At 37.9% G+C, this 17,765-nt stretch overlaps 1 protein-coding gene and 1 long non-coding RNA gene across 2 annotated transcripts in view; one reads left to right on the forward strand and one right to left on the reverse strand.

Annotated features, from left to right (window-relative positions):
- Positions 1 to 11,791, forward strand: part of LOC133572032 (uncharacterized) — a 12,361-nt gene extending 570 nt beyond the window's left edge. Inside the window, exons 2-4 of the long non-coding RNA XR_009810483.1 lie at positions 1,550 to 1,576; positions 8,612 to 8,767; positions 11,658 to 11,791. This is a non-coding gene — a long non-coding RNA (uncharacterized lncRNA). The remainder of the gene's footprint in view (positions 1 to 1,549; positions 1,577 to 8,611; positions 8,768 to 11,657) is intronic.
- The window catches only part of cftr (CF transmembrane conductance regulator), a 109,280-nt gene that overhangs the window by 35,189 nt on the left and 56,326 nt on the right, over positions 1 to 17,765 (reverse strand). Inside the window, exon 12 of the mRNA XM_061924650.1 lies at positions 8,709 to 8,803. Coding sequence (XP_061780634.1) covers positions 8,709 to 8,803 — 95 coding nt within the window. The remainder of the gene's footprint in view (positions 1 to 8,708; positions 8,804 to 17,765) is intronic.

Below are 17,765 nucleotides of genomic sequence, written 5' to 3' on the forward strand. Positions count from 1 at the left end.
ACATTTTTTTTTCCTTTTACGGAAGGTTTTTTGTAGAGAATAAATGATGAAAAAACACTTAATTGAACGGTTTAAAAGAGGAGAAAACAAGAAAAAATTTAAAATAAAATTTTGAAACATAGTTTATCTTCAATTTCGACTCTTTATAATTCAAAATTCAACCGACAAAAAGAAGAGAGAAACTAGCTTATTTGAATCTTTTTGAAAAAATAAAAAAAAGAATTTATGGAACATCATTAGTAATTTTTCCTGATTAAGATACATTTTAGAATTTTGATGACATGTTTTAAATTGGTTAAAATCCAATCTGTACTTTGTTAGAATATTTAACAAATTGGACCAAGCTATATTTCTAACAAAGACAAATCAGTATTTCTTCTAGATTTTCCAGAACAAAAATTTTAAAAGAAATTCAAAATACTTTGAAATAAGATTTAAATTTGATTCTACAGATTTTCTAGATTTGGCAGAATAATTTTTTTGAATTTTAATCATAGTAAGTTTGAAGAAATATTTCACAAATATTCTTCGTCGAAAAAACAGAAGCTAAAATATTTATTATTCTTTACAATAAAAAATAAATAAATTTACTTGAACATTGATTTAAATTGTCAGGAAAGAAGAGGAAGAAATTTAAAAGGTAAAAAGGTATATTTGTTTAAAAATCCTAAAATCATTTTTAAGGTTGTATTTTTTCTCTAAAATTGTATTTCTAAAAGTAATAAGAAGCAAAGTAAAAAATAAATGAATTTATTTAAACAAGTGAAGACCCATCCATCCATTTTCTACCGCTTATTCCAAGTGAAGACCAAGTCTTTAAAATATTTTCTTGGATTTTCAAATTCTATTTGAATTTTGTCTCTTTTAGAATTAAAAATGTCGAGCAAAGCGAGACCAGCTTGCTAGTAAATAAATAAAATTAAAAAAATAGAGGCAGCTCACTGGTAAGTGCTGCTCTATGAGCTATTTTTAGAACAGGCCAGCGGGCGACTGATCTGGTCCTTACGGGCTAATATAAACCAAGTCATTGTATTTCATTTAGGATTATTTCATATCTTCATTTAAATAAAAATATATTTGTATCTTTTTTAGATACAGTCAATAAATAATGTGAACATGTATCATAACATGGAAATCTAAGAGAACGTGTTGTGGATGATTGTGGACTGGGAATTTCTTTAATATTATTTTTTTACACATTTTTATAAAAAAAAAAAAAAAAAAAAAGTTTTTCCGACGTATTACATTTTAGACGATTTCTCTTCTTAGTTATTATTTCTCCGGCTGTAGAAAAGAGCCGCTCACAGGGCACAGAGGAGGCGTCAGTGCGACACAGTTCGCGTATCGGTCACGTGACCAAAACAGCTCATGATCGGTCACGTGACTTTCTAAAAGCGGTACGCGCACCGACACAGGGTTTTGCTCTATGAGCTCGACGCATGCGCCGATGCATCGGTGTTGCCGGACCCATCACTACTAATCTGCTAAGCTAACGTTTTTAAGCTAGGCCACATGTATGAACTCTTCCTTCTTTTTCCCCTCTTTAAAGGTGATTCCTCATTTTGTCTTCATGCAGGTATGTAAGGTCCCTCTTTTACTACTTTCTTGTTTTTTCTGAGTCTATTTCTATGTGTGGAGGTTACTTTTGTTCAATAGCAGCAGTGTCACAATCATTCATTTATATGCATTCATGATTATAAGTCTTATACTGCATATGTAGGTATCGGCATATTCATGTTTTTCTGTTAAGTCTTCTTTTATTGATGTACAGTGTACACATATTACTATAAAAGTGGGTGACATTGTTATCACTAGGAAAGATGAGGTCACCTACCTAGTAGGAATGTCCCGATCCAGGTTTTTGCACTTCCGATCCGATACCGATATTGTTTTTGCATTTCCGATACTGACCGATACCGATACTGGCCTATCCGAGTATGTATTAAAGTTTAAAGTTATATAGCCTACTTAGTTGTCAGAATCATGTTGAAAAGGGTTTTAGTACTCTTGATAACAACTAGCCAGCTGAATTAGGGGAGTTTGAATAATACACAATGGTTGGTAACAAGAAACTGACCTGTTTATTCAAGGATAAACACAAAATAGACAAAATTATACATGACAAACAGAAATGGCATCATTGAACTAGGGCTGGGCGATATGGCCTTTTTTTAATATTGCGATATTTTAAGGCCATATTGCGATACACGATATATATGTGGATATTTTGCCTTAGCCTTGAATGAACACTTGATGCATATAATCACAGCAGTATGATGATTCTATGTGTTTTGATTGATTGATTGAGACTTTTATTAGTAGGTTGCACAGTGAAGTACATATTCCGTACAATTGACCACTAAATGGTAACACCCGAATAAGTTTTTCAACTTGTTTAAGACGGGGTCCACTTAAATTGATTCATGATACAGATATATACTATCATCATAATACAGTCATCACACAAGATAATCACATTGAATTATTTACATTATTTATAATCCAGGGTGTGGAGGGGGGCGCCTGATGTAAGTGTCAAAAAGACAGCACAAAAGAGTTTGATATGAGAATAAATCTAAAGTTAAAATATAGGGTAGAAATGCACCCATTTGCAGGAAATGTAGTCTTGATTTTCAAAATGTTCTTTCAAGGCTTGCATGTCTACATTAAAACATTCTTCTTCATACTGCATTAATATATACTACTTTTAAACTTTCATGCAGAGAAGGAAATCACAACTAAAAAAATCACTAATTTTTTCATACGGTGTTGATGTGGAAATTTTTGCCATTTTGATGGTGTGGAGTCTGGACGTGTGGCACCGAATGGAGATAAGCGTCTCGACAGACGTCACAATATTTGAACAATGATGACGAAAACTGTTGTCTCTGTCGTGTCCGTGTGTCGAAAATTATTATGCGCTTATTTTTTTATTTGATTTTGTGCGTGGCATAGGTTTGCCGTGCGCAGGGGACGCTTGAGCAGGCGCGCACCTTAGCGGCTGCGCTAGCATCACAGCTAACGTTAGCCATGCCGCTACCTCGCTCTCTGCTGGGAGAGGACGTATACGTATGTGACGTATGACGTGACAGTATGTGACGTGTGTAAGAAGGTGATTGTCGCTGTCTGTGAGAGGGAGACACAGGAAAGAGTGAGAAGAGCCTGTCGTGTAATGCCAGCAGCTAAAAGCAACTGCGTGAGAATTGTGGATGTGTTGAAGGTGTGCTGGAAAATGCGGAACGGAAATTACGGAGCAGCAGAAAAGTGGAATGTATTATTTAAATAGGTGCGTCGGAGTTTTTTTTTTAAACTGGATCTGGATCGGCATTTTCCCATGCCTTGCCGATACGCAATTTTTGGCAAATATCGGCAGCCGATCCGATCCAAATATCGGATCGGGACATCTCTACTACCTAGGTTCCATTCTAGAGGCTAATCTTTCTTGTGATAAAATGACAACCAAGGTAATCAAAAAGGTCAACCAACGAACGAGATTTCTCTAGAGAATCTCCTCTCTGGTCAACAAAAGCACCATGAAGATTCTGGCGGGAACTCTCGTTCAACCCTTTTTTGATTACGCTTGCACCTCCAAAACCCTCAAATCTAGACTCCAAACATCCCAGAACAAGCTAGTCATATTACTTCTAGACCTCCACCCCAGATCCCACCTCACTCCTACCCACTTCTCCAAAGTGGGCTGGCTCAGGGTGGAGGACAGAGTAAAACAACTCGCACTGAGCCTTGTCTATAAAATCCGCTACACCTCCCTGATACCGAAATACTTGTCAAATTACTTCCTTAACCACAACACCAGGGGGAGCTCCACTAACCACGTTAAACCCAGATTCCGATCTAACAAAGGTCTTAACTCATTCTCTTTCTATGCCACATCAATATGGAATGCACTCCCAACAGGTGTAAAAGAAAGGGCATCTCTATCCTCCTTCAAAACCGCACTAAAAGAACACCTCCAGGCAACTTCAACCCTAAACTAGCACCCTCCCTTCCTCATCATACCTTTTCGGATTGTAAATAATCAAATGTAGACACTTTTTCTTATAATTTCTGATCTCTCTCTCTATATCCACTACGTGCTGTACATATCCTACCAAGTCAGTACTACACTGTTCCAATGTCAATTTCTCTGATGATGCAATTGTTGATGACTGAAGTGTTGATACCAACAAACTAGGGCTGCAGCTAACGATTATTTTTCTATCGATTAATCTATAGATTATTTTTTTCGATTAATCGGTTAATCTATAGATTATTTTTTTCGATTAATCTATAGATTATTTTTCCTTTTACCGATTTTTTTTTTTAATTTAAAATGAAGAGGAAAAAATATATGTAGGCCAGTTTTTTCAAAAGGCATGGCTTTTATTTACAAAAAAAAAAGTATGGCCACTCAGTCAACATTGACAACAACATGACAAAATATTCTGTAACAATGTAAACATTTAAAACTTTTAACATTTAACAAAATTAAAAGTAGCTTATTTGCTTTTTAATGTGCAAATATAAAAGTAAACATCCAGTGCAAATCTTAATATTCTGGAATAGTATAAGCATTTCAAAAGTAAAAGTATTGCTTATTTTGCTTTAAAATGTGCAAAAATAAAGATAAACATCCAATACAAAAAAGTGCAAAACGGAAATATTCTGTAACAAGTGTAAACATTTCAACAAAAGTAAAAGTATTGCTTATTTGCTAAAATGTGCAAAAATAAAGCTAAACATCCAATACAAAAAAGTGTACAGTGTAAACATTTCAACAAAAGTAAAAGTATTGCTTATTTTGCTTAATAACACAACAATGATAGTATGATTAAAGTGAAAGTTAATTGTTGGTTTGTACATAGTATATGTAACTGTTAATGTTGTAAAAGGTATTTGCACAACTAATTAACGTTAGCGTTTGTGACACGTCTTGTGCCGTGGGGTTCTTTCAGGACCGACAGACTGAACGCCAGACGGCTTTGCCAGGTTTACAATCTTTTAATTTTACACAAAGTCTTTTCTCTTCCAACTGCGCGGATCGCGCACCTGGGCACGATTGCGGCGTCGCTCCCGGCGCGCCCCGCCTCGCCGCTCGCTCGCCGCCGCCGCCTCTCCACAGCGTTAAAGAGGAGCGCGTCTTTGTAAACACTGAACAGGCACGCCAAACGCGCCTCTCAGAGCGAAACGGTGCTTTAGTTTATGAATTTACAACGCAGATACAAATGACACATTCATGTTTTTGTGTAATAATGACAACGTATACGCACGCGGACGATTGACTTGTTGATGGTGATGGCAAGAACGCTGTCGGGGGTTTTCTTTTCAAATGTTCCTTCATAGCCGTTGTGCTGCTATGATAGGCCATTTCCGCTCGACACAGTGTGCATACAACAACATTATTAGGCCGTTTATTGAAATACTCCCACACTTTTGACGACTTTTGGCGTGCTTTTTTCCCCTCGCTCGCATCGTCTGCTTTGCGCTCCGCCATGACAGTAAAGTAGAGTGACGTAAATATGCGACGCGCCGACGCACAAAAACGGCGTCGACGTATTTACGTAACCGATGACGTCGACTATGTCGACGCGTCGTTTCAGCCTTACAACAAACCCACCGCCCCACTCCCCCCTCCATATCCCACACCCCGGATTGTAAATAATGTAAATAATTCAATGTATATACTCTGATGATTATCTTGTGTGATGACTGTATTATTAAAATAGTATACATCTGTATCATGAATCAATTTAAGTGGACCCCGACTTAAACAAGTTGAAAAACTTATTCGGGTGTTACCATTTAGTGGTCAATTGTACGGAATATGTACTTCACTGTGCAATTTACTAATAAAAGTTTCAATTAATCAATCAAAACCATTTTAAAGTACCATTGAAGTTTCATGTTAAACTGTTGAGTGTAGAAATGCCTACAAGTGTGTATTTAAGTTCTGGGGGGCTTATAAAGACTGTGGACAAATGTTCATAATTTAGAGCAGGGATGTCAAACTCATTTTAGATCGGGGGCCACATGGAGAAAAATCTACTCCCAAGTGGGCCGCACTGGTAAAATCACGGCAACATTCAGATAATGAATCAGAATCAGAATAGTTTTTATTGCCATTGTTTGAGAACGGGTTCACAAACTAGGAATTTTTCTTGGTGCAGTCGTGCAAAGTAAAACACATATAAAACAGATTTGGTAATAAAAAGAGCTGTAACTAAATGGGGGTAATCGTGGGAACACTCTAAATCAGTGGTATCAAACGTACGGCTCGAGGGCCGGATCAGGCCCGCGAAAAGGTTTTTTCCGGCCCGCGGATAAAATGCACCTGAAATTATTGAATGAAAGAGACTGCTGTTCTAAATGTGTCCACTGGATGTCGCAATAGCAATTCTTTATATCTTTGTAGATGATGCTACATACACTATAGTGCCAAAAGTATTTGGCCACCCAACCAAAAGATGAGAATCAGGTGTCCTAATCACTTGGCCCGGCCACCGTACTTGCCAACCCTGCCGATTTTCCCGAATTTCAGTGCCCCTCCCGAAAATCTCCCGGGGCAACCATTCTCCCGATTTCCACCCGGACAACAATACTGGGGGCGTGCCTTAATGACACTGCCTTTAGCGTCCTCTACAACCTGTCGTCACGTCCGCTTTTCCTCCATACGAACAGCGTGCCGGCCCAGTCACATAATATATGCGGCTTTTACACACACATAAGTGAATGCAAGGCATACTTGATCAACAGCCATACAGGTCACACTGAGGGTGGCCGTATAAACAACCTTAACACTATTACAAATATGCGCCACACTGTGAACCCACACCGAACAAGAATGACAAACACATTTCGGGAGAACATCCGCACCGTAACACAACATAAACACAGCAGAACAAATACCCAGAACCCCTTGCAACACTAACTCTTCCGGGACGCTACAATATACACCCCCCGCTACCACCAAACCCCGCCCCCCCATCTCCCGAAGTCGGAGGTCTCAAGGTTTCCAAGTATGCCGGCCACAGGTGTATAAAATCTAGCACTTAGGCATGGAGACTGTTTCTACAAACATTTGTGAAAGAATGGGCCGCTCTCAGGAGCTCAGTGATTTCCAGCGTCCATAGGATGCCACCTGTGCAACAAATCCAGTCGTGAAATTTCCTCGCTCCTAAATATTCCAAAGTCAACTGTCGGCTTTATTATAAGAAAATGGAAGAGAGGGGTCAGCGAACGCTGAAGCGCATGGTGCAAAGACTTTTTGCACAGTCAGTTGCTACAGAGCTCCAAACTTCATGTGACCTTCCAATTAGCCCACGTACAGTACGCAGAGAGCTTCATGGAATGGGTTTCCATGGCCGAGCAGCTGCATCTAAGCCATACATCACCAAGTCCGATGCAAAGCGTCGGATGCAGTGGTGTAAAGCACATCAACACTGCAGTGATGAATCACACTTTTCTGGCAATCTAATGGATGAGTCTGGGTTTGTAGATTGCCAGGAGAACACTACATTTCAGACTGCATTGTGCCAAGTGTGAAATTTGGTGGAGGAGGAATTATAGTGTGGAGTTGTTTTTCAGGAGTAGGGCTTGGCCCCATAGTTCCAGTGAAAGAAACTTTGAATGTTCCAGGATACCAAAACATTTTGGACAATTCCATGCTCCCAACCTTGTGGGAACAGTTTGGAGCGGGCCCCTTCCTCTTCCAACATGGCTGTGCACCAGTGCACAAAGCAAGGTCCATAAAGACATGGATGACAGAGTCTGGTGTGGATGAACTTGACTGGCCTGCACAGAGTCCTGACCTGAACCCTATAGAACACCTTTGGGATGAATTAGAACGGAGACTGAGAGCCAGGCCTTCTCGACCAACATCAGTGTGTGACCTCACCAATGCGCTTTTGGAAGAATAGTGGAAAATTCCTATAAACACACTCTGTAACCTTGTGGACAGCCTTCCCAGAAGAGTTGAAGCTGTAATAGCTGCAAAAGGTGGACCCACATCATATTGAACCCTATGGGTTAGGAATGGGATGGCACTTCAAGTTCATATGTGAGTCAAAGCAGGTGGCCAAATACTTTTGGCAATATAGTGTATGTACAAAATAAACCACATTAGTACATCAGTCGAGGAAAATATCAAACTACATAAATAACATCCTGTAATTTGATTTGTATATACTTTTTTATTTTGATCGATTGAAAATTAACACCAATGACTTGACTAATGAAGATTATCACATAATTTATTCCGAAAATATAGATAACAACAAATAAATCATTAACCGCAACTTGTAAGTGTAAAAAAACTAATATTATGATTTGTACATCTGTGCTTGTTCTATTTTCAAACAAAGATAACCATCTGAAGTTGTCTTTATTTTTAAGATATCGTGCCGTGATTTTACCAGTCCGGCCCACTTCGGAGTAGATTTTTCTCTATGTGGCCCCTGATCTGAAATGAGTTTGACACCCCTGCTCTAAATTGTGAACTTTTGTCCAACATAGAGCTGGTAAATATTGGGGATGGGCCCAATTTGGTGAAAAAGGATGTGATCGGCCATTGCAGATGTGATGCTACTTTAATATTCCTCCTCTTTGTTCTTTTCAGCCATCAAACACACACGTGTTGCAAACTATCACGAAATCATTCAGGGAAAATGAAGTCAAAAGACGAGAACGTCGAGCAAGAATGTGTCAGGAAGTACCTGGCCAGGTTGAGGCGCGCCCTTTGACCCCCGCTGAGCGTCACCCCTCCTTCAACAAGGTGCGTCTTGTCCTTTTCAGGTAGCAAGGCAAAGTCCTACAAGGGCCAATGAGAGGTGAAAGGTCAGTCCAGACATAACAAGCTTGTATTCTCCTTGGGTACACTAATGTAGTACTTCATGTACTTTATTGTCAATACTACAGTATGTGGTGATTCATGTACTTTACTGTAAATACTACAGCATGTGGTACTGCATGTACTTTACTGTAAGTACTACAGTATGTGGTGATTCATGTACTTTACTGTAAGTACTGCAGCAGGTACTTTGTCTAATGTTCTGATAGCGCTGGAATGAAAACAAAATGTGTCGGCGTATGAAAGCAGCGAAGGTCACGAAGGAAATATGAAACTCAGTTTGAAGGAAGCACACATTTTTAACGTCTCACTCAGGGGTGTCCAAAGTGTGGCCCGAGGTTGGACATGTTTTTATCGGCACACTCTAAAGATACTATTAAAACCAAAAAAAAGTGTAATAAAATATCAAACAGGTGAAATGTAACTATAAAAAGTTGCAATGTTGACTTTAAAAACACAAAGCTGTCATGCAGGCTGATTTTTTTTTCTTAAAAACTGTCATTACTCAAAAAATAATAATGAATCAAAATCAATGTTGTTATGAATTATTGACATATTCAAGGCTCCAATTACTTCAGATCGAATATTCCCCTTTTGAAATATTTTTTGGGGGAAAATATTGCAAGTTTTATTTGACAAAATGGGCATAAAACCTAAAAAAACCCAAAAAAAAACGTATAATCGGCAGACAGATTTGAAGTATGATCTAGAGCAGGGGTTCTGAAATTTTTAGCACCTCAGAAAACACTCCGAGTACCAGCATATTGAGCAACATTGGAATACAGTAGCGTAGTAGGCCTAGTATTCATTAATATATTTTGGCCAACACACAGTTTGAACCGTACAAAGAGTTTTAATATAGGAAAATAAAACATTGTACCTACTTTAATCAAGTAATTATTTGGTGTACCACTAGATGGAGCCCGCGTACCACTAGTGGTGCACGTACCACAGTTTGAGAACCACTGATCGAGAAATGTAAGCGCTGAAAGTTTAAAACAAAAATAATATCGGAATTGTTTGAACACTTTTATAAGTGGGGCCCTTTTTGGTCCCTGGGATCTTTAGTGGGGGTTTTTTAAACTGTCATTCCTCAAAAAATAATAATGAATCAAAATTAACGTTATGAATTATAGACGGATTCAAGGTTAAAATTACTTTACATCAAATATTACACTTTGAAATGTATATGGGGGAATATGTTGCAACCAACCAAAAGGGCATAAAACATAAACAAATGTTAATAATAATAAACAGTTAAAATTGACGGATAGATCTGAAGTTGATCTCGAGCAGTGATTCTTGGAACTGTGGTACACCAAAGAATCACTTGATTAAAGTACAGTGTTTTATTTCCGATATTTTAACACAATGTTACTGTTTAAATGTTAATGTTACAGTGGCCAAAAATATTTAATATACTTGTTGAATTAAACTTCTGCCTTGTTTTTAATAAATACTTAGGCCCACTACGCTACTGTATATTATTGTTGCTCATCGTGGTGGTACTTGGAGAGCCAAGTGTTTTCTGGGGTGCTACTTGGTGGAAAAAAGAGAACTATTGGTCTGGAGATTTACACAAAACAAAATTGGTATAGGAATATTATTGATAATAATAATTATTCATATTATTATTATTATCATCATTATTATTATAATACTTTTTTAAGTGGGGCCGTTTTGGATCCCTGGGATTTTTAGTGGGACTTTTTTAAAATTATTATTGTAAAAATAAATAAATAATGAATCAAAATCAATATTGTGAATTTTGGACTGATTCAAGGTTAGAATTACTTCACATCAAATATTCCATTTTGAAAATTGTTGGGGGATAAAATAAATGAAAACTTTAAATTGATGCATAGATCTGAAGTTCATCAAGAGATTTAAGCGTTCAAAGGTAAATAAAAATAATACTTGACTTATTTTAACACTGATGAGTAGGACCCTTTCGGATATTTTTAGTGGGATTTTTATTTTTTTTAAACTGTCATTGTTCAAAAATGATAATGTTATAAAATCAATGTTGTTATGAATTATTGACATATTTAAGGCCCATATGACTTCACATCTAATATTCCACTTTGAAATATTTTTTGAAGACAAATATTGAATTTAAAATAAATAATGATAAATGGGTTGTACTTGTATAGCGCTTTTCTACCTTCAAGGTACTCAAAGCGCTTTGACACTACTTCCACATTTACCCATTCACACACACATTCACACACTGATGGAGGGAGCTGCCATGCAAGGCGCTAACCAGCACCCATCAGGAGCAAGGGTGAAGTGTCTTGCTCAGGACACAACGGACATGACGAGGTTGGTACTAGGTGGGGATTGAACCAGGGACCCTCGGGCCGCGCACGGCCACTCTTCCAAAACTGTCATTGCTCAAAAATGTATAATGTTTACATATTTTGTTTCTGCCATTAAAAATAGTGTTTTGACAAAAAATTTATAAAACATAACAATTTTTTTAACTTTATATCGACAGATAGACCTGAAGTTGAGCGAAATATTAATCAGAATCAGAATCGTTTTATTGCCATTGTTTGAGAACGGGTTCACAAACTAGGAATTTTTCTTGGTGCAATCGTGCAACATAAAACACATATAACACAGATTTGGTAATAACAAATAATAAAAGTGTTGAAATTTGAAAAAAATAAATGTATGTCATTTTAATACTTTTAGCAGTGGGACCCTTTTGGATCCCCAAGAATTTATAACTACGTCTGCAATGCAGGCAAACTTTTTTGAAATCTGATTTTTTTCCAGCTGACTGTTAACACTACAAAGTGATTTTTTACAGACTCCAGTGTAAACGCAAATGTGGTCCCAATGTGGCCTCGACGTCACTTGCATGCGCACTTTGATAAAGTGAAAACAAGGGAAGTTGACCGGGAGGAAGTCGTTACTACTACAAAATAAAATAAAAGTCTTCACACTTTAAAAATTAGTGTTTTTTAGGTTAAAGTAAAGTAATATAATGTATGAATGGATGCATAAAGTGTAATATATTTGGGAGAGTTGTAATCTTTTTATATCTGTTAAGTAGAGGAGACACAGACATCGGCATGGATCTACGTTAGCTTTATTTTTCAACTCACGTGTAAACAAATACACTACAGCGTCAATTATGGTCTTTCAACAATCACTATTTCTTCTGAATCAAAATATATATTCATACATTACATATAGACTATTATTTGTGCATTATTGACAAGTCATGCACCGAAAATTTCGGTCGTCTTAAATAAAAAAACAAAACCGGATGTTGTGATGAAATATAAATTTTCGCTGGCGACTGCGTCTTTCCGGCGCACACAAGTGACGTAGCTCACAAAGATGACAAAAAACACATAGCGTTTAGACTGAAGTCACATTTGAAAACAGTATATATACAGTATATGTGTGTATGTATATATGTACGCAACCTAAAACCAGTGAAGTTGGCACATTATGTAAATGGTAGATAAAAACAGAATATAATGATTTGCAAATCCTTTTCAACTTATATTCAATTGAATAGACTGCAAATTTCAAACCCCGGCCGAGTCATACCAAAGACTATAAAAATGGGACCCATTGAATCCTTGCTTGGCACTCAGCATCAAGGGTTGGAATTGGGGGTTAAATCACCAAAAATTATTCCCGGGCGTGGCTACCGCTGCTGCCCACTGCTCCCCTCACGTCCCAGGGGATAAATAAGGACAAATTTCACCACACCTAGTGTGTGTGTGTGTGACTATCATTGGTACTTTAACTTTTTTTTTAACAAAGACAAGATATTTAATGTTGGAACCTAGAAACCATTTTTTTTTTTGCAAATAATCATTAACTTAGAATTTAATGGCAGCAACATATTGCAAAAAAGTTGTCACAGGAGCATTTTTACCACTGTGTTACATGGTCTTTCCTTTTAACAACACTGAGGAGACCAATTTTTGAAGCTTTTCAGGTGGAATTCTTTCCCATTCTTGCTTGATGTACAGCTTAAGTTGGTCAACAGTCCGGTGTCTCTGTTGTCATATTTGACTGTATGTATGTAAATTAATAAACATGTATATAACAAATATATTTACATATATACATATGTGCGTATGTATATACCTATATACACCCCCCGCCACCCCGAAAGGGACAAGCGGTAGAAAATGGATGGATGGATATACATATATACATATACACACACACATATATACATTTTTATATGCATATACATAATACACTTATATACACATATATATATATATATATATATATATATATATAGATACCGATATATATATATATATATATATATATATATATATATATATATATATTTTTTTTTTTTTTTTTTTTTTAATTTAAAAATTTTTTTCCTCCAGTGTGCGGCCCTTAGTGTAAAAGGTTGGCACACCCCTGGTGTAACTTCTGACATAAAAGCAGTGAGGTGGGATGGACACAGGTGGGACCATGATTGATGATGCAAACACAGTGAGAGTGAACGTTCATCATTCAAACTTCTTACCTTGTCAAGCGTCCTGACGCCAGCGCATGAGGGACCAAGTTAACAGCTTGTGAGGCTCAAGAACATTGTACGCACACATTTTGTATGTCTATCTACACAACATTGTATGCACACATTTTGTATGTCTATCTACACCACATTGTATGCACACATTTTGTATGTCTATCTACACAACATTGTATGCACACATTTTGTGTGTCTATCTACATAACATTGTACGCACACATATTGTGTGTCTGTCTGGACACGCACGTAAAGCAGCCGCCCCCCTATACATTGTGGGGACCACCCGTGGGAGTTTGTGTGCTGCAACAAAAGCCAGGAATGATAGTTGCTCTTCAACAAACTGGCAGGGTTACCTTGGAGAACCTTTCCAACAAGCCCAGACCTCAACCAGGCTGCAAGTAAAAACTAGGAACAATAGAGCTGTTTTCACTCTGAATGAACTGAACAACTAAACACAACTTGTAAATATAACAACACACCATGTTTGTTATGTAAGCACCTACTTCCCAGTTGATGGAAGTTCACTTTATCGCTAAAGTTGTCCTGATAGGTCCTGATATCTACATGCATGTAAAATGTGTGATATCATGTGGGATACAAGCAGTCCTGCAGAGTGTTTACTTGTGTGTGATATCATGTGTGATACCAGCAGTCCTGCAGCGTGTTTATTTCTGTGCGATATCATGTCCGATGCAAGCAGTCCTGCAGCGTGTTTACTTGTGTGTGTTAGCATGTGTGATACAAGCAGTCCTGCTGCCTGTTTATTTCTGTGCGATATCATGTCCGATGCAAGCAGTCCTGCAGCGTGTTTACTTTTGTGTGATACCATGTGCGATACAAGCAGTCTTGAAGAGTGTTTACTTGTGTGTGATATCATGTGCGACACAAGCAGTCCTGCAGCCTGTTTACTTGCGTGTGATATCATGTGCGATACAAGCATCTCATAGCCTGTTTACTTGCATGTCATATCATGTGTGATACAAGCAGTCCTGCTGCCGGTTTATTTGGGTGCGATGTCATGTCCAATGCAAGCAGTATTGAGTGTTTACTTGTGTGTGTGATATCGTGTGCGATACAAGTAGTCCTGCGGCGTGTTTACTTTTGTGATATCATGTGCGATATGAGCAGTCCTGCAACATGTTTACTTGTGTGTGATATCATGTGTGATACAAGCAGCATGTTTACTTGTGCAAAACTGGACAGCCAGTTAACATCTAAATGTCCTCCAGTAAACACACAATTTCTTCTATTTTACAAAAGTAATTTACAAAAGGTAATCATGTCAGGCTATAGGCTGCTGGGAGCTAGCAGCTACACAACAGTTAAGCACACAATAGCACACAAGCTAGACATAGGTAATAATCATTGAACAAAAAAACAGTACTATTGTCAATATAAACAAATATCAAATAATTATATTTGCATATTACTTACACAGTGTTGGCGTTAACGCACTTTTTGTGTCTTTTTACGCATTGAAATCAGAAAGGACGCGCAATCAAAGGGAATAAGCGGTAGAAAATGGATGGATGGATGGAATTCCAGAAGGCCGCGTGTCCCCCAGACGCAGATTTTTTTTTTTTAAATTTACTGCCCGGTTTGCAGGTTTTTTTAATTTGATCGATTATCGCTTTCCGCCGGTGTTTTGTTTTGTTTATATTTGCCAGATCAAATTTCCGTCCCCGTTTGATGCGTTTTTATTGGTCGTAAATTTTGATTTGCCGAAAGTTTTATCAATGACAAATACTGCCTCAGTTTGCACTCGGACAACTTTACTGGGAGGAGCTGTCAAAAGAAAGACTTGATGGTAAACACGAAGGTGAGTGTAAAGTCCACCTTTTTAACTTCATCCTGTACCATGTCTCCAGTAAATGACTTGTTTTAGTCTTTGTGAGTCCATGGAAACTTCACTTTTATCTCCCGCTGGAGCGACATCGTCCGAGGATGGAGACAGGCTAGCTGTTAGCTTCAAGTTAACCTCCACCCCAAAAACATACTTTGCAGTTCAACAAACGGGGCAAATATGTGCCTTTTGAAGTGTTAATGTGCGAGAAATGTTTTAACAGGAGTCTCTTGGAGAAGTGGCTGACAAGTTAGCAAGTGTCGCTCGCATCGCTGACATCATCACCGTCATTGTTTACTGAAGCAGAGATGCGTTATGATGAACGCGCATGCGTCGCCAGGCTCTGCTTTTTATCCATAGACTTATCAGATTTAATTATTTATTATCTATAGCAGGGGTGTCAAAAGTGTGGCCCTGTGGCCATTTGCAGCCCGCAGCTAATGTTTTAAAGGCCCACAGCAAATTCTAAAAATACTATTAAAATAAACAAAAATATAACAAAAGTGGAATAAAAAAGCTTACAGGTGAAATGTAATTTAGAAAAAGTTGCAATGTTGACTAATAAAACAAAGCTGTTTTTTTTTTCTTTAAAACTGTCATTGCTCAAAACATAATATTGAATTAAAATCAATGTTTTTATGAATTATTGACCTATACAAGGTTCCGATTACTTCACATCAAATATTCCACTTTGAAAAATATTTTTTCTTTTTTTGTCTTTAAAACTGTCATTGCTCAAAACATAGTATTTTCAAAACATAATATTTTTAGTTTTTTTTTCTTTAAAACTGTCATTGCTCAAAACATAATATTGAATTAAAATCAATGTTTTTATGAATTATTGACCTATACAAGGTTCTGATTACTTCACATCAAATATTCCACTTTGGAAAATATTTTTTGTGGAAGATTTCGCATATTTTGTGTGTTTGCCATTAAAAAAAACATACTTTTCTCTGACAAAAAGGGCAGAAAACAAAAAAAATAACCAAAAACCTAAGAATTGACGGATAGATCTGAAGTTGATGTAGACTCTAGAGATTTAAGCGTTAAATAAATAATGTATGTATGCCCTGGCACACCATTATCATCATTTCATGACACTTTTATACTGAAATAAATACACCTACAACTTCCATCCATCCATTTTTTACCGCTTGTCCCTTTTTGGGGTCGCGGGGGGGTGCTGGAGCCTATCTCGGCTGCATTCAGGCGGAAGACGGTGTACACCCTGGACAAGTTGCCACCTCATCATTGGGCCAACACAGATAGACAGACAACATTCACACCCTAGGGCCAATTTAGTGTTGCCAATCAACCTATCCCCAGGTGCATGTCCTTGGAGGTGGGAGGAAGCCGGAGTACCCGGAGGGAACCCACACAGTCACGGGGAGAACATGCAAACTCCACACAGAAAGATCCCGAGCGCAGGATTGAACCCAGGACTACTCAGGACCTGAGGCACATGCACTAACCCCTCCGCCACCGTGCTGCCCCACCTACAACTTATTAAATACAAATATAGAAAAAACTACCAGCAGCGGTAAAGTTTAGATCCATGAAGGAAAGAAGAAAATGAATGAATGTTTATAACTGAATAAATTTACATATGCATACATTTTTTTCCCCTTTTGTATTAGTGTGAGATATACTGTATTAGTGTGAGATATACTGTAACAGGATAATGCATACATTTATCATTTGTTTTCAAAACGCTAACAAAAAAGTGGGACCCCAAAAATTTACTGTAGGACCCCATTTTTATGACTTCATGGGGTCCCTGGGACCCCATTTTGATCATTCCTAGCGCCAACACTGACTTACTCATACAAAGTCTATGATATTAGAAAGTATCCAGTAACAAATGTGTCCGCATTGTTCGACTTACTGCATCGTTAACTTGGTGAATTCTTGTGACCACTAGGTGTTACTAGCAAAAAAAACAACAATTACCACTCCACTTCAACTTAAAGACAGCGTAAGTCAATTTCAGGCGGTTAATAATAGTTAGTGTTTTTCATAGCTACCATTGCTTTCTGTTTGACTCATTTCACTTAAATAAATAAATGATAAATGGGTTGTACTTGTATAGCGCTTTTTCTACCTTCAAGGTACTCAAAGCGCTTTGACATTACTTCCACATTTACCCATTCACACACACATTCACACACTGATGGAGGGAGCTGCCATGCAAGGCGCTAACCAGCACCCATCAGGAGCAAGGGTGAAGTGTCTTGCTCAGGACACAACGGACATGACGAGGTTGGTACTAGGTGGGGATTGAACCAGGGACCCTCGGGTCGCGCACGGCCACTCTCCCACTGCGCCACGCCGTCCCAATAATAAATGGGTTATACTTGTATAGCGCTTTTCTACCGATCAATATTGGTATTGGCCAATACTTAAAGCTCTAAATATTGAAAATGAAAAAGTTGCATTGGGACACCTGTAGTTATTAATGCACATGTGGTGCTGTGGGTGTGGCTCAGCAGGTCTAGTCAACCTTCACTGAAATGGCCGCTGCAGTCACCCCCAAAAAGTGTTTTTCTTACATG

The sequence above is a fragment of the Nerophis lumbriciformis genome, linkage group LG29, assembly GCF_033978685.3.
Source record: "Nerophis lumbriciformis linkage group LG29, RoL_Nlum_v2.1, whole genome shotgun sequence".
In the NCBI taxonomy this organism is placed as follows: Eukaryota; Metazoa; Chordata; class Actinopteri; order Syngnathiformes; family Syngnathidae; genus Nerophis; species Nerophis lumbriciformis.